A 23,045-nucleotide genomic window follows, 5' to 3' on the forward strand; every position below is an offset into this window, starting at 1 on the left:
GTTATTTTCGAAATATGTATACGTAAAGTTAGTAGGTAATTAGGATCGTTATAAACATAATGTCCAAGATGGCCAGACAAAACAGTATACCTATGTCTGGCTCATTTTAATTACCACTTTATTTTTTGAAATAGGTATTGTATGCACTGTTAAAGTTTTTACAAAATCTTTTGTTATCATTATTCCTTATAAATAAAGCCAACAGAAGTATACCGCTGTTCAACATAAGGGGTCTCGGTGGCCAAGTGGTCTAAGTAGTTTCTACTGTGATCACTAGCAAGTCAACACTGAGGTTGTAAGTTCGCTCATTGTTAAATTCAATACTCTGATCTTCAACCCAATGCCTAAAAGAATAACACAAAACAAACATGTATAATCAAAACTCCATACAGAAAGCAAAATATGGCATCACACAAACGATAAAACTTTTCGAGAAGCCGGGGAAAAGTGACTCCTTCCTCAAATAGTGTAGAGAAGATTTGGGGGTACAATAAAATACTGTCATACTCAATAGGGATGGCTTCGATTCATCAAACAAATACTAGAGTGCAATGTATTAACCCGCCATTTTTAACATAACTGTACCAAGTCACGAATATGACAGTTGTTATCCATTTGTATCCCAAATTCATGTATTTAGTTTTGATGTTATATTTGTTATTCTCATCGGATGTTGTCTAATGCTTAGTTTGTTTCTGTGTTTGTCACATTTAAATGTGATGTCGTTGTTCTCCTCTTATATTTAAGGCGTTTCCCTCAGTTTTAGTTTGTAACCCGGATTTTTTTCTATCGATTTAAGAGTTTCGAACAGCGGTATTCTACTGTTGCCTTTATTGATGTGTTTCAGCATTTGATTTTGCCATTTGATTAGGGACTATCTGTTTTGAATTTTCCCTCGAAGTTCGATATGTTTGTGATTTTACTTTAAAAAAAATATAATTATCCACAGGAAACAAGTAAAACACAAAATGGTAAGAATACACTTCTTGCATACATAATACACCATTATACTCGATAGTTTAAAATTTACTAACACCAATTTCAAATTAAGAACTAAGTCACACAGAATATAGAATGTAAATAATCTATTTGGTAACAGCATTAAGTTTCAATGTTTTCAAATATAGAATGGTTAATGTCGTATAATCAAATACTTTTTTGAAATATAGAATGCATGGTTAGTGTCTTATAATAAAATACTAATGATTTGGAATCTCATTCAGTGGTCTGTGTAGTTGCAATAGATATACCAAATCCTATTAATAATGTTTTCTTAAGCAAGTAATTAATTTTTGATGAAACATGTTATTAATGTCTTTTAATCTATTGCAATCTATAATGGTTAGCTGCATTTGCATTAGATGACATTATAAAATATGTACATGCTTACATAATTGCTTGTTATTTAGTTCAAATTTATTAAAAAATGAAATAAAACATTGTTAAATTCAATACTCTGATCTTCAAAGCATTAATTTGATTCACATATAGTGTAACACATAATATATTAAAAATGATAACCCATGTAAAGCAACAGTGAATGATTTTTCAAAATCGTGTTTCATTTGAAGCATCAATAGCAGATTGTATCAGAAAAAAGTGAATGACCCAATACCGGTAAGTTATAAATCATTCTTGTCAGGTAATTTGAAATTGCTGATAGATCTTTTCTTGTCTTTATTAATTTATTCATGTTATCTAAACTCCTCTCAATTTATAACTTGATATATCTTATAGCCACTTGTTTATTGTCAGCACGATTCAAAACAAACTTTAAATATTTTAAAGTCGCTTGTTTATCGTCGGAGCGATTTAAGGGTGAACGTATCGTTTGATTAATTTGTATGTTTGTTTAAAGTTTTTATTCCATTGCTTGTATTTGTGTAATTTTTTGTCTTGACCCTTTAGATTTAATGTTTTTAAATAGTTTGAAATTTGTAGCTTTCCAAATGTTTGGTATCAATCGTATCTCTTGAAGGTTATTCAATAGCTTATTTTATTGTTTTTTTGGCGGAGACCAACATCAAATGCATACAGCGCATAATTCAAAAAGAATTATTTACTTATCTATCAGTTACGGTCTTATTCCAAAAGAATTTTATTGCTTACTATACAGCATTTCCTCATTGATGAAAGTCATATCTTTATGTATAATTTTCTATTGACATTAATGTAAAATGTTCTTACTTAAGTGTTAAAGGGTATAATCGAAACAAAATACATTCTTAAATTCTCTTTTTTATATCATGCTGACTTATCAAGTTTATCAAGAACAACACTACAAGTGTCACTAGGGAAGCAGGAAACTCTTGTACAGTTCTTGATCACCTGAATGTATTTCAAAATTAAGATGGAATAAGTGTTTATCAAAAGGGTGTTCTGAGGGATGTTTGTCTTTTTGTTTTTTTTATTCGTCTATTGAGTCTGTTTTCCTTTTGAATCTTTAAGTTATTTTGTTTACTATCTTATCTTTATTGTATTAACAAGCTTTATATTAAGAAAGTGGTTGGTAATTAAGATTTAAAATGGCATGTCACACTAATAACAACTAATATAATAATCAGATGATTCGAAGGACCAGCAATATTGTATATAGATCAAACAATAAGTGGTTAATTTTAAATAGCTTAAAAAAAGATACATAATTAATAAGTTTCAAATTTTATTTCCTGCTATACATGCATGAGGCTTATAGGAAGCCTATCAGGCTATCATGCCTATGAGGCTATGATGAGCCTATAATGAGACAATGATGAAGCCTATAAGAAGGCTATTAAGGAAGCCTAGAAGTGTTGATGTTTAATTGGTGTTGGGATTAATTTGTATGAAATTTTTGAAACAACCAATATATGCAAATCGATGTTTTCATTGTATTCCAATACTGAATGTAATGGGTTACATTGATGTGTTCATCTGCGTCGTTACATGACAGGTGATATGTTAATGTGTCATTTCTTTTACAAAAAACCTACCCAACCATCGATTTGTATATCCTTCATGTATAACAGGAATGAAACTAAAAAATATTGATTATGTATCTTTATGTTAAGCTATTTGACATGCTTTGACCACTTTTTGTGCGATCTATAGATACAATATTGCTGGTCCTTCGATTAAGGACTTTCCGTTTTTTTAATTTTCCTCGGAGTTCAGTATTTTTTCGATTTTACTCCTTAGCAAGATACTTGTTTCTATAATATTCCACTGATGTTGAATAACATTTGTATTTTATTTTAACCCCTGTCTTTAAATAAAAGTCTCATAATTGTCCACTTGTTTTTAAAATGAAGATGGGTGTTTATTTCTTTATTGTTTGAACTAATCAGGATTGCTATGGTAGACAATTAAAAAAATCCCTTCCTTTTAAAAACGTTGTTAACTAGTATGCTGAATTTCAGTCAAAATATAATAATTCGATTGGTAACGAGAAAAAAACCCCACTGATATAATACTTCCGGCAATTGTTTCCATATTAATTAAAATAATGATATACTAATTACAAATAAACTCATAAAAATAGAATAACAATCAAATGGTATATTGAATTGACGACCTGCCAAACAAGCGTTTCGTCTACAAAAGACTTATCAATGACGTCGGTTGAAAGAAAACTTTAAAAGACCAGATAAAGTACAGAGTTGAAGAGGATGAAGGACCCATGATTTTCAAAAGTTTTCAATAATAAATCTAAGGTAACTTATTCCTGGGGTATAAAATCCTAAATAAATCGACAACTTCAAAGTTTTATGCTTAACACTAAACAGAAGCATGATGTCATTTAGAGAAAACAATCCTACAATTTGCTTTAAACAATCAATGTGTAAAAAATTACTTAACCAACAATACATATATATATATAATGGAATGAATTATATGATGCAAAGACTTAGTACTTAGCTAATGCACTAATGTATGCTTTGTTCTGGAACCAAATCGTGTAAGCGATTTTCATTTCTGATCGACTATGAGTCAATTCTTCTTTGATGGTTTATTATTTATTTATTATACCCATTGTTTATGTTATTTTTCGTTACATAATTCTCAACTTCTGTTTCATGGCATGGATGATTTGGTTTAAGATCAGAAACAATAATGCAAAGAAGTACCATATAAGCGATTTTCATGCGAGCCAGGCAGTCTCTTCCTGTTTGACGATATATTAATTTTAGATAATACACTATGAGTATATATTTTTCATTACATAATTCTATGTTTCGAGAATTGATCAGGAACATTTAAATATTAAATTGTACCGGGTATTTTCACTTATTCCAGGAAGTTACATAATGTTTGACGATATTTTAAATTTCTATTATATCCAATGCGGTCAAATGTTCTCGTCCATTTCTAAAATCAAGTGGTTTACATTTTTTACGATTGATTTTGGGCACTGTAACCGAAAGCGAGCTGTACATGTCAATGTTCTCTCCTAACACGTAAAGGCAACTACGCCTACCACAGAGAATGCTGCATTTAAGACAAACGAGTGTATAGCATAAAATAAGATCTGATTCGATAAATCTCATTATCTTATCCTGTTATTTCATATGTAAAAAAACGATCAAACTTTTTATTATTATTTCAAGCGCATTAATGATTTATACGACCATAAGTGAATAGCATTATACTTTAATGAAAAGAAAAACAATCGAATACGCAGAAAATCATTCTATACAGTCTTGTTTTGTATACTTTAAAAAAAAAGGCAACAGTAGTTTACCGCTGTTCAAAAGTCATAAACCGATTGAGACAAAACAGAGGGAACACATCAACTTTAAGAGGAAAACAACAGAACAACAGAAACACTAAAGGGCAACAAAAACAAACGCCAACATAATTTAAAACGGACTATTTGATAACAACTTCCATATTCCTGACTTGGCACAGGATATATTAAGAAATTGACAAAACATTTAAACATAATCTCTGTGTGAAGATATCAAATACAATTATAATGCGGTTTGGTCTTAGTAATAACAGTTTTCTAAACGGGTAAAAAATATACATCACGAACTTGTTATTATATCTTGGAACCCTCATGTGATAATGCTTTCTTTTATGTTGTGTTGTTTAGGGATATTTAAAATTTCAAACTGAAAAAAAGCAAATCATGTATTAAAGCAATTGCAAGTTTCTTTTACAGCAATTCTTAATATCTAATTGGTCTTCTGAATAGTGTGCAGTTGCTATTTAATGCTCTGAACTTCCACGTTATACACGCATCGATAGCATATTAATAACGTATATCTATGTCTATCTACCCGGGCGATTCTTGTTATAATAGTTATCAAAAGTACCAGGATTATAATTTAGTACGCCAGACGCGTGTTTCGTCTACATAAGACTCATAAGTGACGCTCAAATCGAAATATTTATAAAGCCAAACCAGTACAAAGTTGAAGAGCATTGAAGATCCAAAATTCCTAAAAAGTTGTGTCAACTATGGCTAAAGTAATCTATGCCTGAAATAAGAAAATACTTATTTTTTTCGAAACTTTAAAAGTTTTGTAAACAGGAATAACTCATAATAAGAATGCTTTAACGATTTATATTACAGTCAGGCAATGTTTTATATCTCTCTCAATACCTGTGGTTTATTGTAAACGATTCATTTGATTTTCTCATTTTCCTATCTAAATATCGATTAAAATAATTTTCAGATATATATCTACTTTTAAAAATGTGAGATTTGTGTCGCTAAGATTATTCACAAATAACAATGCCATTTCTACTTTTTCTTTTCATGATATCAGAATTGTAATTCCATTGTAATTCTAGAATTATGGCACTGCCTAAAATATCTACATTAGACTATTTGAGGACAGACTAGCATGCATGTCTGGTTCAGCTGTGTTTTACTAAGTGAAGTTTTGTTTTAGTTTTGTTACTTTAAATACCATAACAGATACTAATAACATAAATATATATATATCACTTTACTATAAATGATCGTGAAAAAAATATTGTAATTCCGCAGTCATGAAATAAACAAAAGTCTGTGATGGCTGATATTTGTTTGTAATATATGGATTTTAACCGTTCCTTAGTTTAATCTAAATTAGAAACATAACTTTATTAATCAAATTCTAAAAGCTAAGTTCTTCCTTAATGGTACAAGCATTTGAATACGATATATTCCTAATTTGCCATATACTTTATTTAAGTATATTATTATATGGTCTTAAATATCCATTATATATCCATCTTGAATCGTGTAAAACATACGGCAAGCTTTTAATTTTCCCTAGATTAGACAAGATATTAACAAAGTTTACAAAAAACTAAATATATTAAACCTATAGGGGATATATACAGACAGAAAACAATTGCACATTAGTGAATGACTGGATTAGATTTATTTATGAGGACTAAAGTCTCGACATGCAATATATATTTTTAAATTTTAAATCTGGTAACCGTTATATTGATCACTATATATACGCTAAATTGCTCCAACTCATTTTATAATCATAAGCAGATTTGGAAAGCGACTGAATATGGAGTTCTGTAGAATCATATTTGCACATACAGTAACTGTTTTTGAGGGCAGATCAGTACAAAAAGGTGCAAGTGGTTTTCAGCCTTAGTTTTAATCATTTGAATATGTTTAGCCTATCAAATCAAGTGTATAGGCTGGTTCACTGAATGAAGAACATAAACAATGTAAGGTTTAGAGGAATAATCACTAGTATTTGATTTTCAATTTAGAGATTTCTTGACAACTGTTTACCTTGACTACTTATTTTCTTTTGGTCATTATATTATTTGTCCTTCTTTGATTTAGGATTCTTGCCTAGTTACCATTTGTTTTTACAGCAGTTATTTCTTTGTTGTCCTCTTTCACGTTGTTTAACTTGTGGTGTTGGTCAATATTGGAACGGTCTATTTGACCGTTCATTGACCTAACTATGTTTTATTCTGGTTAGCATTTGAAAAGATGCGACTGTCTCCTTGATAATTGTTCCACACATTTCACAAAAGTTGGATGACCAAAACAAAGCCCCATTCAATCGTCCTAATTACAACATTTCTACGATTTACTTTCTCTTCAGGCACATAAACTTGACATGACTAGTGGTATTTTTACATGGATGTTTCCTGGTTGGTATGCAACAGATTGGTGGAAGGTGAACGACACTTCTTGTGATCAAGCTGATATCGAAAATGCAGCTACTGGTTCCATAGGATTCGAAGTTTCTTCATTTACAGACGTTGATGCACAAACAGACGTTTCAAAGTTAAGTTTTATATAAATCTTACAGCTTGCATGTCTTAAAACCTTTATAATAAAAAGATATATAGGAAGAATTTCTCAATGACGCTCAACAGTTGATCAATGTTATATTTATTAGTTGTTTTAAAGTGTATTAAAATATTAACGAATCGACAAAAAAATGTTTATTGAGTATTCATTTTGAAAACAAAGAAAAAAACATGCTTAAAACCCTAGAGAACACACTATGATCAACATTAAGTTTTTATACAAACATTTTTTTTCTATGTATAAGGCTAGAATTAATTACAAGTTGCTAACATTTGCTGCAAGAATTACTATCAAACCTTCACAAACTATAAATCAAAAGGCAGGTATCAAATCAAAAGTATTCACATCAGCAAATAAAATATAACAAGGAAATGTTTTATAAATGCTTTCGGTGTTGTGTCGTTGTTCTCCTCTTATATTTAATGCGTTTCCCTAGGTTTTAGTTTGTTACCCCGATTTTGTTTTTTGTCCATGGATTTATGAGTTTTGAACAGCGGTATACTACTGTTGCCTTTATTTATAACAAAATTGTTGGGGTATCAAAATGAATAACTGTATTGATTTATATGTATTTTTCAATTTTAGACTGCAAGAGAGTTTACGGAACATTACACTAATCTGACGCAAAATGGTAACTATGCAGCACTAGAATATGGTCCGTATGGGTATGACAGTGTCTGGGTGATCGCATTTGCTCTGGACAAGGCATCACAAGCATTACTTAACATATCAAAATCTTTGGAAGATTTTACATATGACAGTGCTGACATAGCTGACATAATCTTCAAGAGTGTTGACACGACTAATATAACGGGTGTGACTGTGAGTATATCTACTGTAAGCGACCAAGTTTTTCCAAATTTGAGAAATGCCTGTACCAAATCAGAAATGTCGCTGTTGTTACCCATTCGTTTGATATGTTTTATCATTTGATTTTGCCATTAGATTAAGGACTCTCCGTTTTGAACTTTCATGGGAGTTCATTATTTTTGTGTTTTTAATTCTTGTTGATTTAAAGGTTATATTTTCCGAAAAAGTATTTGGTTCTAAAAACGATCGCACTTACCCTGAAATAATTATAATAAACATAGTTCAATTGAATATTTTATATGTGGTTCAGCGAAAAGTACGAGTCTCATAATTGTGCATCAAGAAAACAGGAAAATGAATCACAGAATTCAAAAACTCAAACAAGCTAACGCGTTAATAATTATGGCGGTAATCTTATTGCATAGAAATAACCCTTAGTGAAACAATGTCTGTGAAAATAAAGAATACAACTGTTATCGTCTATCATAAATGGATTACGCCATGAACATCTAACGATAAATTGTAAGGTGGCTAAGCCTCAAATATGCCAAAACAGGTATCCATAGTTTACCATGTTAAAAACAGAAGAACTATCATTTACATTACCTAACAAAAATGGATTGCGATGTAAAATTTCTGTTCGATGAATATTTAAGGTTTTAGCTACAAAGTAATTTGACCATCAAAGAATTAGGTTAATTTAATTATATAGGTACAAATCCTTTTACTGGATTCACCGCTAAAGTAAAAATCTAATGCATTGTTTTGTCTATAAGAAATCATTATTTTAATGCAATATCTTTTTACAAACTAATATTTAGACCATTCATTATAGTATCAAGGATTTACATTGTAAAATAGACATATAAAGCATAATATGTAATAAAGATACCTTAATGATGGAACGGTAAATAAAGAGTATTTTTGCAATTACTAAAAATATTTTTTAGGGCGACATTAAGTTCGATAGTAATGGAATGAGAATTGGCAGTACTTCTATTCATCAGTTGCAAGGTATACATTTTTTTTACTTTAGATTGACATGCACTTCAATGTCTTAACATCTCGAAGCAAATGATTTACAAAATACTACAAACAATAACACAATAGGGAGAAGAAGATACAATTGTTCTATACAAATCATAAGTTGTTGATAAAACGACTAAAAAACAACATGCCTCAAACTCTACACATAATTGTTTACTTATGACAGATGAGAAGCACTTGGATTGTATGTAGCATTATAGATATTTTACGCACCCTATTGAATGGGTTATACCACACTGACTCTAAATATATATAGGAAGATGTGGTGTGAGTGCCAATGAGACAAGTCTCCATCTAAATAACAATTTTTAAAAAGCAAATCATTATAGGTTAATTTACGGCCCTCAACACAGAGCCTTGGCTCACACCGAACAACAAGCTATAAATGGCCCCAAAATTACTAGTGTAAAACTATCCAAACGGGAAAACCAACGGTCTAATCTATAAAAAAAAACGAGAAACGAGAAACACGTATAAATTACATAAACAAACGACAACTACTGCACACTAAAAGAGGGACGAAAGATACCAAAGGGACAGTCAAACTCATAAATCGAAAACAAACTGACAACGCCATGGCTAAAAATGAAAAAGACAAACAAGAAAACAATAGTACACATGACACAACATAGAAAACTAAATAATAAACAACACGAACCCCACTAAAGTATGTTTTGTCAATGCGGGGAGACTAAATATTATTGAGATCACAAGAGGTGTTATAAGTCATTTTACAGATCCAACGATATCATAAGGCCCCATGTAAGAACACTAACGTAAGTTTAGGAGAGGAAAGAAAGCGTAAATTCTTAAACTTTGGTTGCATATTTTTGTTGGTTGATATTCTTGTGTTATAATTTTTCGACTTTTTCATATAAATCAAATCATTCAAAATAAGAATATATAAAACCATGCAATTACGATATTTACAATGATAACCAAACAATTATTGTTTTCATATAAAACTTTTTAACCACAAAATAATGTTTTCTTTTTTTAATGTAAGTTTTGCACAGTCGTGTACTACTATTGACTTTATTAGCTGATTGAGTTGTTGCACATAACTTGAAACAAACTAACATCTCTATTATTTAGTATTCATACGTTTATCTTACTAAAGACGTATCAAAAGACTGAAAAAATAAGTTCTTTTAATTTCATTTAAAGGGAATGGCAAGCAAAAAAGATTTTGAAATTGACCTTAACAAGTTGCACGATGTTTTATTACAACAAATTGGAAACGTTTAAATAACGTGTTTTCAAACAAAAAATAGACATCCCTTTACTAGCTGTACTTTGGAAGGTTTACAATACCCCAAACTCGTTTTTGGATATTTATATTTTATAATTAATACAAATATGCTAGATAAATATACATCAAATAGCGATTATCTAATTACTGACTACAAATATATTTTTTAAAAGTTATTATGTTAATTTTTATGCAAAACTTCATTCACTTGACAAATTTATGTTTTTGATAGATAGCTCTACAGTGACTATAATGAGGTATGATGATAATACAGGAGAATTACAGGGAACAAGTAATACATTTACTTGGAAAACTGAAAGTGGAGGTAATTTACAATTCATTAAAGAGAAAATTAGTAGCAAGTAAGGATATAGGATGGTGACATGAGAAAAAGAAACAGCAATAAGTAATGAAAATACGGTTATTTATATCTAAAAAGGGAAACGGAGTAAAAGGATGAAATTCAATGGTGATTTAATACTTTATACAAATTATTTATGCAGAGTCAGATGTTAAAAAACATTTATAAACAATTTTGTTGTGTTCAACAATGGATTCTTATCTTGGTTTTAATCCATTTCTCTTTTAGGGCTTAAGTTTTTTCTTAACTTTAACGGACACTAAAAATAAGCAGGCATGGCCTTAGTAGCTTAAATCTACTTAACAATATGTTTTACAGGTCCACCATCTGATGGACCACTGGTCACTACAGAATGGAAAAAGTTAAATCAGTCGTTATTCTATGTGCTCTCTACATTAGCCGTTATCGGTGATCTTTTTGTCATCTTTATATTTATCATGAATATCAGGTTCAAAAATCGAAAGTAAGTATTCTTTTCATTGGAATATATTAACAGATACACTAATAGTAGCTTCTCCATTCATTCATGAAATTTCCGATGAATTAATGTGTTGAAATTCCTTGATTTGATGGAAAAAACTGTATTCATAAGATTTCAATTAAGGATCGAGACAAATGAAAGTAAAATAACAAAATTATTGATATCCGAGGAAAATTCAAAACGGAAAGTCACTAATCAAATGGCAAAATCAAAATACACCAAACTACTGGAATGTGTTCATAGCTAGCTCAACCTCTAACCTGTTTGACAGTCGCATAAAATACACTTATATTGACAACAATGTGTGAAAAAAAGAACCAAAAAAGACAGACACAATAGGTAAATATGCCAAAAATAGGAGTAGGACAGTCAATATTGTGTTATTATCATTATCACTATGAAAACAAAAAATGATGCCAAAAACAACACAGCAACAAAAAAGCATATAGACCAAGCACATAAACAAAAACGAGGGACAAAACTACAAAAAGATTGTTTTAGGTAAACGGTTAGTTGAGTTTCGTCTGATGATAATCCTAGATAACAGATATTAGCGTTTTGATATTGTCGATGCTCAAATAGTACCTTATGTGAACATTCAACTTTCGAATATTTGCCTGATCCTGATTCTAGTACATACGGTTCTTTAATGCTGCACTACTCTTGTTATGGTCGCCGGAAACAAAATTTAAAGATTTTCGCTATATCCTTTTTATGCATTAATTTCATTTGATACATAATCAAATTAACATTATAAAGCCGAGGAATGATGAACGAACTTAACTTTATGTCAATAACGCCATTTATTATAATATCTGTTTTATAAGATAAAGCAGTAATATATTAACATGATGGAGCAGCAGCAAGATTATAAAAAGTGAGCATGAAAAGCATATGTTGATACAAACATAGAAAAGCTGTAAAATATTACCCACACCATCGCTTTAGTTTATCAATAGCTTAAATCAGCTTAAATGAATTCAAAATCAACAATAAACAATAAATATCTTATGAATTTTATTATAAACATATTGGAATTCTCTGATATTCAATCTAGTTCCATCATGCTTACTTTCAGAATAATAAAGCTTTCCAGTCCCAACCTGAATTACATTATCTGCGGAGGAAGTATTATTTTATACACTGGTGTGATATTAAATGGAATGATAACTGATGATCTGACAAAAGCTACAGAAGATACAGACGTTATCGCATTGTCTTGCATTGTAAATATGAAAATAAGGACATAGAGAGTACACTTAGGGGACGTCATAAATCAACGACAAAGCATAAACATAAAAACAAGAAAATTATGTCATACCTTCTACATTAAACATTAGTTCAATGGAATAAATCATAAATTACATAAACTGTGTGAATATACTAGCTCTGTACCGTAAGCGGGTGGAAAGTGTGAAATGTGAAAATAAAAGTATTGAAAAGATAATGACCGAAAGAAACAATTACAAAAAGTATAACAAACACAGCAATCCAAACCAACATTAATCAATCTTAAAAAAATCAAGTTTTATTAAATACTTTCTATTGTACTAAAGACCCACGTTATTATATATCAAGTAATAAGTCACAATCTTTGATGTCATGAATGAGGAAACAGGTTGGCCTATTGATCATGTCTGTTGTTAATTATTACATAGATTTGTAATAGCTGTAATAAAAATGATGAGGTATCCAGAATATGAAATAAATTGCTATGAATTATTCTGGTAAACAAAGTAAACTGAAACAAAACATTAGAATAACTAAAATATCGGACTTCAAAATAAATTCAAAACGGAATGGCAAATTAAGGTAGTACCTAACACTACAGGGAGATAACTCTGTAAAGTCAGCTAAACGTTTTGATTACGTTATGTTGTAAAAGTAATATTAAGCTTCTCAATGATCAACATTGGTGTTTGTTAAACTGTTATATAACCAGTGTAATTTTTCTGACAAAACGGTTGGTTCAAAATTTTTGAAATTTTAATATTTGTGTCAACTAACTTTGACAAAATTTTATGAAAATTAAATGAGCCAAATTAATTTTAGTGAAAGTGTTGGGTACCACCTTAAAATTAAAGCTCAAACACACCAATTGAATAGACTTTTTATTGGTATTTCCTTGTATAAAAAGTGGATTTAACCTGGTTTTTATATCCAGCTAAACCTCTCACTTGTATGGCAGTGGCAAAAATGTTATAATATTAACAACAATGTATTAGCAAAATGAACTATGTCAATTAAGAGAACTAAATGTGTATACAACACTCTACCGACAATACGCATCACCGGAAATAAAAGACATAAATATGCAAATGACCTTAGCACAATAACACAAAATTTCTCGTCTTATAAATTCTAAATAGTTTTATTATTTGTCAAATTTGACAAATCTCTAAACGGAAACAACTTCAAACATTTTGTGGAAATTTTTTGGTGATCACTGACGCAACATTATTCTGACATGGGAAGATGTTTAAAGAAAGGCACTTAGGAATAGTAACACAATATGTAGAAAAAATATTTTTTATCAAATCTTATGCACTTTCTTGTAATTTCTGTCTTGCCCATTGATTTCTTTTCATTGGATTTTTATCAACCGTTTAAGTTTTTCTAAAATCCGTGGTAATATTGCTCGGAGTTATTCCTCTTTTCTGGTGTTACAATTTGCATTCCTAGGACAGATAGCACATACTTTTGTTTATTCTTTAATCCTATTACACATACTAATTACTTTTTAATGTTATAACACATACTAATTTTACTCTGTTATGATATATATAACATATTTAAATTGTATTCGTTGGTGCTGCAGATCAATACATGGTTGTTTGTTGTTGGATTCACAGCAACGATTGGAACAGTTGTGGCAAAAGATTGGCGAATATATAGAATACTGACCCAAGATAAAACATCGAAACAGGTTATTGTTTAGTATTTTAATAATCAAATCTTGTTCATATCTATTTAATCAATTTACATTTTGAAACAATTTTGAATCATTATTACAAAAGCTACTACAGATTTTTTATCAGCATGAACTTTTTTCAAATTACCAAAAATACTCACTGCTACTGAAGGCGATGCGACTTTGGTACGACAAATGAATATGTTGCAGATAAAGCTCGTGTTTTGATATGTCAATCCGCTCATGTGTATCCCGATCAATATATAAAAAATGCTGCAGTAAAAAAAATAATGCAAAATGCAGTCACTCTTAAACAAAGCCATAACATCTTAGTTAGCACATGAATATGTACGATAGTAAACCGTATCAAATGTGAGAAATGATTAAAAAAAAAACAGAATTAAAAAATATCTGAAGAAAATTCGAAACGGCAAGTCCCTAATCAAATGGCAAAATCAAATCATCAAACACACCAAACGAATGGTTAACAACTGTCATATCCCTGACTTTGAACAGCCATTTTCCTTATGTAGAAAAATGGTGGATAAAACCTGGTTTTAAAAGTAGCTAAACTTCTCACTTGTCTAGATCGCATAAAATTCCATTAAATTGGCAACGATGTGTGAATAAAACAAACAAGTAATGGATACAAATGTCCAACAAACACTATCACATATTCACAGATGATTTCATACAACAATTGTATTAATACGTAGTTCAAAAATGCAAAATGTAAGACCTAGTTGTTTGTTTCGTGTTGATTCAAATCCAGTTAAAATACTTATTGCGAGGACATTATATTTTGGCGGAACGTGTTGAGTTATAATGTTAGATACTTTAAGTCTTCACAAAAAACACCTATGTCCCAAAACGAATAATTGAATAAGTAGGCGAAGTAGATCATTTAGTCTTTTATATTTTCAAAATCAAATAAATTCCAATCATTATTTGATTTTAATCCTTTGCGGAAAATGAAAAAAAAAGAATAATACCTCTTTAAATATGTTCCTACCTTTATGCTCCATAGAAATTGTTACACATAAAAAATTTACACTCAAGAGTTTTCTATTACAGACCATAAAAGATTGGCATTTGATATGTGGTGTTAGTGTTTTGGTGCTAATAGATTTTATAACTATGACTATATGGACTGCTGTTGATCCACTAGTGTACGAAAAGACATCTCTTGACACAGAGGTAAATTAAAAAATCATATCGGAAAACAAAAATGATAAAAATCCATCAGTCTAAATGCCTTCCGATAAGAGGAAAACAAAGGCTAATGTTGTTATGTTAAGGATAAACACGACAAATGTTTAGCAATATTAAGGAATAGAGTAACAAGGAAATGGTGTTTTTCAATATCAAAAAAAGACTAATATGCACTCAGCCTCCTATGCATAATATATGTATAGTTCATGTACACGCCTTTTTTTCTGTAAAGATATACCAATAAACAGGAACCATACTATATATATGGATTGACTTTGCTTATAACACGCGTTCCGAATTATAAGCCTGTTATCTTTGATGAGGTCTGACAACAACTGGGTCGATGTAACTGCTAGTGGACGTTTTGTTTCCGAAGATATCTCAAGCCCAGCAGTCAGCGCTTATGTGTGGACATGGAATTTCATTGATACATGTTTTTTTTTTGTTTTTTTTCAAATTTAATGAGTATTTGATAACGAAACAGTTATTTTTCTACCCAGGGAAAGATAGCATTAGCACAGTTTTCGAAATCTTTTGTTCGTATTTCAGTTGATTTTCCAACTGTTTTGATTCAAGCGCAACTGGTGAGACTTCTGAATATCAGTTTCAAAAATCATAGCGTCTATTGGACCCTCAATGCTCTTCAGCTTTGTACTTGTTTGGCTTTATAATTATTTGATTTGAGCGTCACTAATGAATCTTATGTACGCCTGGCGTACCAAATGATTACCTGGTACCTTTGAGAACTGTTGGATCAGGATCTGCTTGTCCCATTTTTTGTGGAGTTCGTGTGGCTTAGTCTGTAGTTTTCCTTGTTGTGTTTTGTATACTATTATTTTGCCTGTTGGTCTTTTCTTTTTCTTTTGCCATAGCTGTATTAGTCTATTGACGACTTATGGGTTCGTTTGTTCTTTTTGTATCTTTCGCCTATCTTTTATCATGTTTATGTAGACAACACGCGTGTCTGGCAAATTAAATGAAACGATATCTTTGATGTTTTTTTTTATATTTTTTTCGTAAGAAGTTTATAACAATGTTACTACTCCTAAGTTCCAATTGTTCCTCTAATATTTTAATTGTTTATTCTTACTGAAACATCTAAAGGGGTACATTTGTTTTTAAATTGGGCAATGACTTGACATATTTCAAAAGAAGGAGACAAATGATGGATAAATGGAATATTAAGATCACAACAAAGCTATTAATATTTTGTTTTGTGCAGTTCGTACAACCAATAACTTCCTTAAAATAGCTTGCAGTTATGAGCGATTTTTGTTTTGTGCAGTTCGTACAACCAATAACTTCCTTAAAATAGCTTGCAGTTATGAGCGATATACAATTTTTAATGCATCTTCCATTGTAATAATTATTTGATGAAGATAATCATATCCAGATTTCGAAACAAATCTTTACTGTGATGATAAAATATTAAGTAACTTAATTCTTTTTTTTTTCATTTTAATGTAGAAAACAGGCCAAGATGTGTTTGTAGAACCGTATATTTTAACATGTTCATCAAAATCGTATGCATGGATGGGTGTTATTATGGCAGTGAAAGGGCTTTTGTTGTTATTTGGAGCTTTCATTGCCGTAGAAACCAGGAATATCAAAATGAACTTATTAAATGAAGCTAAGGAAATAGCGTTGACCATTTATACAGTATTGGTATTAGCAGGGATTGGTGTGCCTATTAATTTTGTGGTAGAAAAAAACATCGATTTTAAGTACGGAGTGACGTCAATATTCGTAATACTCGGAACAACAGTGATGTTAGCAGCATGTTTATTTCCAAAGGTATACTTGAATAATGTAATATTGTTATAATGGTATAATTCTCTGAGTGCACTATGTCGTTTTTGTTTCCCGTTTGAATGGTTGTACACTAGTTATTCATGGGACCCTTTAAAGCTTTCTGTTCGGTGTGAGCCAATGCTCCGTTTTAGGACCTTACCGTGATTAATAATGGTTTACTTTTACAAATTGTGACTTGGATAATGTGAGATCGATATGCCAGTGAAGTTTATCTCATATTTTAATTACAAAAATATCAATAAAAAAAAACGTTATACAATCTGCACATATGTAAATCATTGGTAAATTTTTTAAACAAAAAGTAAAATCACAAAAATACTGAACTCCGAGGAAAATTCGAAACGGAAAAAGTCCCTTATCAAATGGCAAAATTAAATGATGACACACATCAAGCAAATGGACAACAACTGTCATATTCCTGTACAGGCATTTTTAAATGCAGACAATGATGGATTTAACTTGCTCTATTAGCGCTAAACCTATCACGTGTACTACAGTTGTATTAAATTCAATTACATTGACAACGAGGCGTGACAAAATGTCACAAATAGTATCTCTAGAATTGAACATATAAATGTATACATGTATTAGGGGAAATACACGACTCAAGGATAACAAAATACCCACATCATTTCAATGTTTTTTAAAAATATTTCTATTAAGACAAAATTAATGAGTTTGAACAATTATTTCAGCATATCTATAACTCTCATTCTTTATAGGTTTATACAGTTTGTAAAATTTCTGTTGCTGATGAATCTATCATGGTTGCTAATATGAGGGCACAAACAGTGAATGCTCCTGTTGATAAGTCAACAGTCCTGAAAATTCAAATAACACAGGTATACATCATATAATTGTTTGGATATAATGACCAAACGAGTAGGAAAGGACGTGGAATAATAAAAATTGTATGAAAGCAAAACATTGATAAAAATCATAAATAAAGGGGCAGAATCAAAATGTAGCATATTAATTGTTAGTCGTTATGGTTTTCGATAACGACACAAATATTGAGACTCAATTTCTCGAGAGTAGAACTCGCGTTTACCTTTGTTATAGCTTGTTAATTTGATATGCATTACTCATTCCAATTGACATATTAAAATATATAAATAAAAACAACAGCAGTATATAAAAGAAATTCATCAAAGATACCAGGATTAAATTTTGTATTTACGTATACCGGTGTTCAAAAGTCATACATCGATTGAGAAAAAACATAACAGGGTCACAAAACAAAATCGTAGAAGACACATAAACCATAATAGGAAAACAAAGGAACAAAATGAACGCCGAAGTGCAACAAAATCAAACGCCATTACACATAGAAGCATATAACATTTGTAAAATGCTACTGTTATCCTACCAACGCGCAGCTGTCCAATTAGCTCGTACTGTGTACTTTGTCTATGTTCTATTGTGTGTTTTTTTTTGTTAAACACTTATTTTTTTATTAAAGTGATTGTCCTTATATGACAATATTGTCTTAGCCGTATTTGGCCGTATTTGGCACAACTTTTTGGAATTTTGTATCCTCGATGCTCTTCAATTTTGTACTTGTTAGGCTTTATTAATATTTCGATGTGAACATCACTGATGAGTCTTATGTAGACGAAACGCCCGTCTGGCGTACTGAATTATAATCATGGTACTTTTGATAACTATATTGTCTGTTATACCCCTATTTTTGACATTTTTACCTATTATTTATGTTTGTTTTGTTCACGCATCGTTGTCAATATATTCATGCGACTTTCATACAAGTGAGAGGTTTAGTTGGCTATAAAACTAGGTTTAAGCTATCATTTTCTACGTACGCTATTGCTGTACCAAGTCAGGAATATGACAGTTGTTTTCCATTCGTTTAATGTGTTCGAAGTTTTGATTTGATTTTGCCATTTTAATAAGGACTTTCCGTTTGCAATTTCCTTGGAATTCGATATTTTTGTAATTTTACTTTTTGATACGTTATTGGTTTACTCCTGTAAAGGAAATTTCGTTATTTGCGGACATATTTTAAAAGTTTCGTGCACCGTGAATGTAGATACCATTTTCTGTGTCAGTCTTACTGCAAGATATGACGGTGTATAAATACTAGAGATAATTAGCAATGGTACAGATTCAAATAAATTAGACTCTAGTTCAAACGGAAGTTGTCTCTTTTTCTAATTTTGTTTTATCTAAAGAATCCCAGACTGTTGTAATTTACTCATATAATATTTTAATAAATTATCTTCTTAATATTTTTTCCAGCTTGAAAGTAAATTGAAGAAAGTTGAAGATGAACTGCATTCATATAAAAGCAATGGAGTAGATGGCTAAGTGTCAAATGTGTAGCTAAATGAACCGAACCAATTCAGGAATTATTTTATATCAAGGAAAAGACAATCATTATTGTGTTTATCTATTCTTGTCATTAAGGCATGCCGAGTGATATAAGAGAGTTTAAATTTTATTGATTGAATATCTCATTGTATCATCATTTCACAGAGTTTATGAAAAAACTTTTTGTTAATTATAGAAAAAATAAATCATGAAATATTTGTCTTACCTTTTGAAAATAAAAATCTTAAGACTTCAGTAAACTAAGATTTATGATACGAGACACCCTGTAAGAGATTTAAGGGCCGATGCCGGGAAGATATTAGTTACAGGCATCGTATTAGTATAACCTGATACCTCGTTTGATGCCAAATTAGTGAACAACCTGCAACAAATTGCAACACAAAGGTTTTCTCTGAAAAAAAAGTCTGTTACTATCCACGAACAGCGTACTAAAGTTACGTTATATGAATTGCTTCACCTTATTTGCAGAATTTTTTGTTGAAATTATACAAACCCTGTTCACTTTCAAGATTCTATTTCTTGCATTGCAGTGCTAGTGTAAAACATACAATTGGTATACCTACTTAATTGACTTAATATTAGCCCAACAATGTTAGATCTGTAAAAAGTGCTGGCGCATTTGATTTGTTCTTCTCTGTCTGGATTAAGCACATGCTATTGAGATATCGTGGCACCAAATCGCCTTGCACTATGCCCGACGCGTTAGACGACGAGATTACATAGGCTCGATTATATATATATATCCAAATCTCCTTGGTTATAAGCTTCTTTCTGTATACAGCTACTTTACGTATTGGTTCGGATAGAAAAGCTCAATTGCAAGATAAACAAAAGACTTTTCATTTGTTTAACTGTTATACTGTGTTTCAAGACAGGGTCGTAAATAGGGTTTTGGTAAACATCCAAAGCAGGCATTGAAGGGGTGTTTTTTAAGGTCACATTTGATCTTCTTAGGAGATAGTTGTATTGTATTTTAAGCTCATACGACATCAATTGGTGATTTGATGGTCTACATAAGACTCATGAGTGACGCTCATATCAAAATATTTATAAACCCAAACAAGTACAAAGTTAAAGAGCATTAAGGATCCAAAATTCCAAAACGTAGTGCCAAATACGGCTGAGGTAATCTGTGCCTTGGATAAGAAAATCCTTAGTTTCTCGAAAAATGCAAAGTTTTGTAAACAGGAAATTTATAAAAATGAACACATTATAGATATTCATGTCAACACTTAAATGTTAACTACTGGGCTGGTGATACCCTCAGGGACGAAACGTCCACCAGCCGTGGCATCGACCCAGTGGTGTAAATAGTTATCAAAGGTATCAGGATTATAATTTAGTACACCAGACTAAATTAAACGTGTATTTGCGACCATCAAATCACCATCAATTGATGCCATCGGAGCTTAAAATACAACATTGGCATCTTAATTCTAATGAAACTCACAGAAAACAAAGTTAAAACGTGTATGAATCTGATGTACAGTAGTTGTCGTGTGTTGATGTAATTTATACGTGTTTCTCGTGTCTCGTTTTTTTATTAATAGTTTATTTCAAACCAAAAGCAATACAGCTTATAGGTATATCATAAATATGTACATAAATATCATAACAGAACATTTTAAATACAATCGGAGGCAAGACTACATAGTATAATTCGTTCAGAAGAATGTCATGAAAATTTTATATCTGTGGCGTATTTCAGATATTTTCCTAAATTTGATAACTCTGATACATTCTTTGTTGACAATAATTGAACTAATTTAAAAACAGATGCATTTGTATAATAATACCTTTTTATATACATTTTTCTAATAATGTCATATTTTGGACATTTTAAAATAAAATGAAACTCATCCTCGATGTCACCCTGGTTACATAAGATACATAATCTTTCATTTCTTGCTTTTTTAATGAATCTACCATATTCAATATTTAATTTGTGTGAACACATTCTATACTTAGTTAAAAATCTAATACATTGTGGACTTAAATTTTTTGTCAAGTAAAACTGCAATTGAACATTATCCACAAGGTGTTTATAGATAGTACATTTTGATGATGAATCGAAAAACATATTTCTTTCTTGAATAAAATGGTCAATAAGTCTTTGTTTGAATAAAATAATGAATGCTTCTTCGCATACAACATTTTATATCTTTATATAGACTATACCGTAGGGTTTTCCGTTTGAATGGTTTTACACTTGTAATTTTGAGGCCCTTTATAGCTTGTTTTTCAGTGTGAGCCAAGGCTCCGTTTTGAAGGCCGTACCTTGACCTATAATGATTTACTTTTATAAATTGTTATTTGAATGAAGAGTTGTGTCACTGGCATTTATACCACATCTTTCTATACCTATATAAATCTGTCATAAGATCATAACGTCTATGCTTGCGCGTACGTTCCATAGCATCTATTGTCAATTAATGCCATGGACGTTAGTGAGTTATCCAATCAAAATGAACGTTACCAACGTTGTTGCATTATAATTGGTTTAAACATGCGTTTGAAGGAACTCCATCTCATATGAAATGAGAAAAGGTCGGCTAAGAGAGGTGCACAGTTGGTTCCCATACGAATGCTCAATTTTCCTAATTATATCCCGAAACAATGTGTAGTATGCGCACCATTTAAGGAAGAAAAGCATTATGGATTTTTCTGTTAGACAGGTTTCCAATTTGTTCTTGTTGTAGAGAATCAAAAAGGGGCAAACATTGAACTTTTTGATAAATTTTATTTAAGATAATGTGCAGATGCGTGGGCAATTTCCCGCTTATTGTATTGTACAGACTTCTTTTAAATGTAGGTGTTTATTACAGACAATGCAAGTTCTCATATATATTGATCATTGAAAATTCAATGAGGCCACGAAGGACTTATTGTTGATCAAGATCTTATTCTATATATGAAGGCAAGTTGGATTATGCAAGTTTTCGTGTATTGTTTATTTGTTGATCCTAGTAATAAGGACACACTATTATTGTTTGAAGCTTTAACAGCACGTGTTCGGTTTTTTATTTAAATATACAATAGCTTTTAACTGATGTTGAGTAATTGGAACACCAAGAAAGTAGTATACATTAAAATAAAACTTTCATTATTGAAGGCCGTACGGTGACCTATAAATGTTAATGTCTGTGTCATTTTGGTCTCTTGTGGACCGTTGTCTTATTGGCAATCATACCACACCTTCTTTTGTTATAATTAGTACATAATAGATGATTTTAGCTTCCCATTTATGTTAAACCCAAGGATTCCAAATGTTGAAGTTGAAATCATCACTTCGTGTTCCTTATGTCGTATCTATTTTCCCGTTCCCTTTTCACGAATGTGCATGGCATACCGAATAAGACGATTTATCGTCTTTATAATAACATGAGCAACGCGACGGTTCCCACATGTAGAGCAGGATCTGCATACCCTTTCGGAGCACCTGAGATTAGTTTTGTGTGGGGTATGAATTGCGGTTGTACCCTTATTTGTGAAATTTATACCTTTTATGTCTGTTTGTTTTCTTCACACATCCGTGTCAATGAAATA

At 30.8% G+C, this 23,045-nt stretch overlaps 1 protein-coding gene across 1 annotated transcript in view; it reads left to right on the forward strand.

Moving 5' to 3' along the window:
* LOC134722292 (gamma-aminobutyric acid type B receptor subunit 2-like) overlaps positions 1–19,578 on the forward strand; it is a 31,308-nt gene extending 11,730 nt beyond the window's left edge. The window contains exons 6-16 of the mRNA XM_063585901.1: positions 7,053–7,229; positions 7,850–8,086; positions 9,025–9,088; positions 10,606–10,698; positions 11,053–11,197; positions 12,294–12,441; positions 14,034–14,141; positions 15,201–15,323; positions 16,806–17,132; positions 17,873–17,992; positions 19,407–19,578. Of these exons, the coding sequence (XP_063441971.1) occupies positions 7,053–7,229; positions 7,850–8,086; positions 9,025–9,088; positions 10,606–10,698; positions 11,053–11,197; positions 12,294–12,441; positions 14,034–14,141; positions 15,201–15,323; positions 16,806–17,132; positions 17,873–17,992; positions 19,407–19,475 (1,611 nt within the window). The 3' untranslated portion in view covers positions 19,476–19,578. The remainder of the gene's footprint in view (positions 1–7,052; positions 7,230–7,849; positions 8,087–9,024; positions 9,089–10,605; positions 10,699–11,052; positions 11,198–12,293; positions 12,442–14,033; positions 14,142–15,200; positions 15,324–16,805; positions 17,133–17,872; positions 17,993–19,406) is intronic.
* The last annotated feature ends 3,467 nt before the right edge of the window (positions 19,579–23,045 follow it).

The sequence above is a fragment of the Mytilus trossulus genome, chromosome 6 (genome assembly GCF_036588685.1).
Source record: "Mytilus trossulus isolate FHL-02 chromosome 6, PNRI_Mtr1.1.1.hap1, whole genome shotgun sequence".
NCBI lineage: Eukaryota > Metazoa > Mollusca > Bivalvia > Mytilida > Mytilidae > Mytilus > Mytilus trossulus.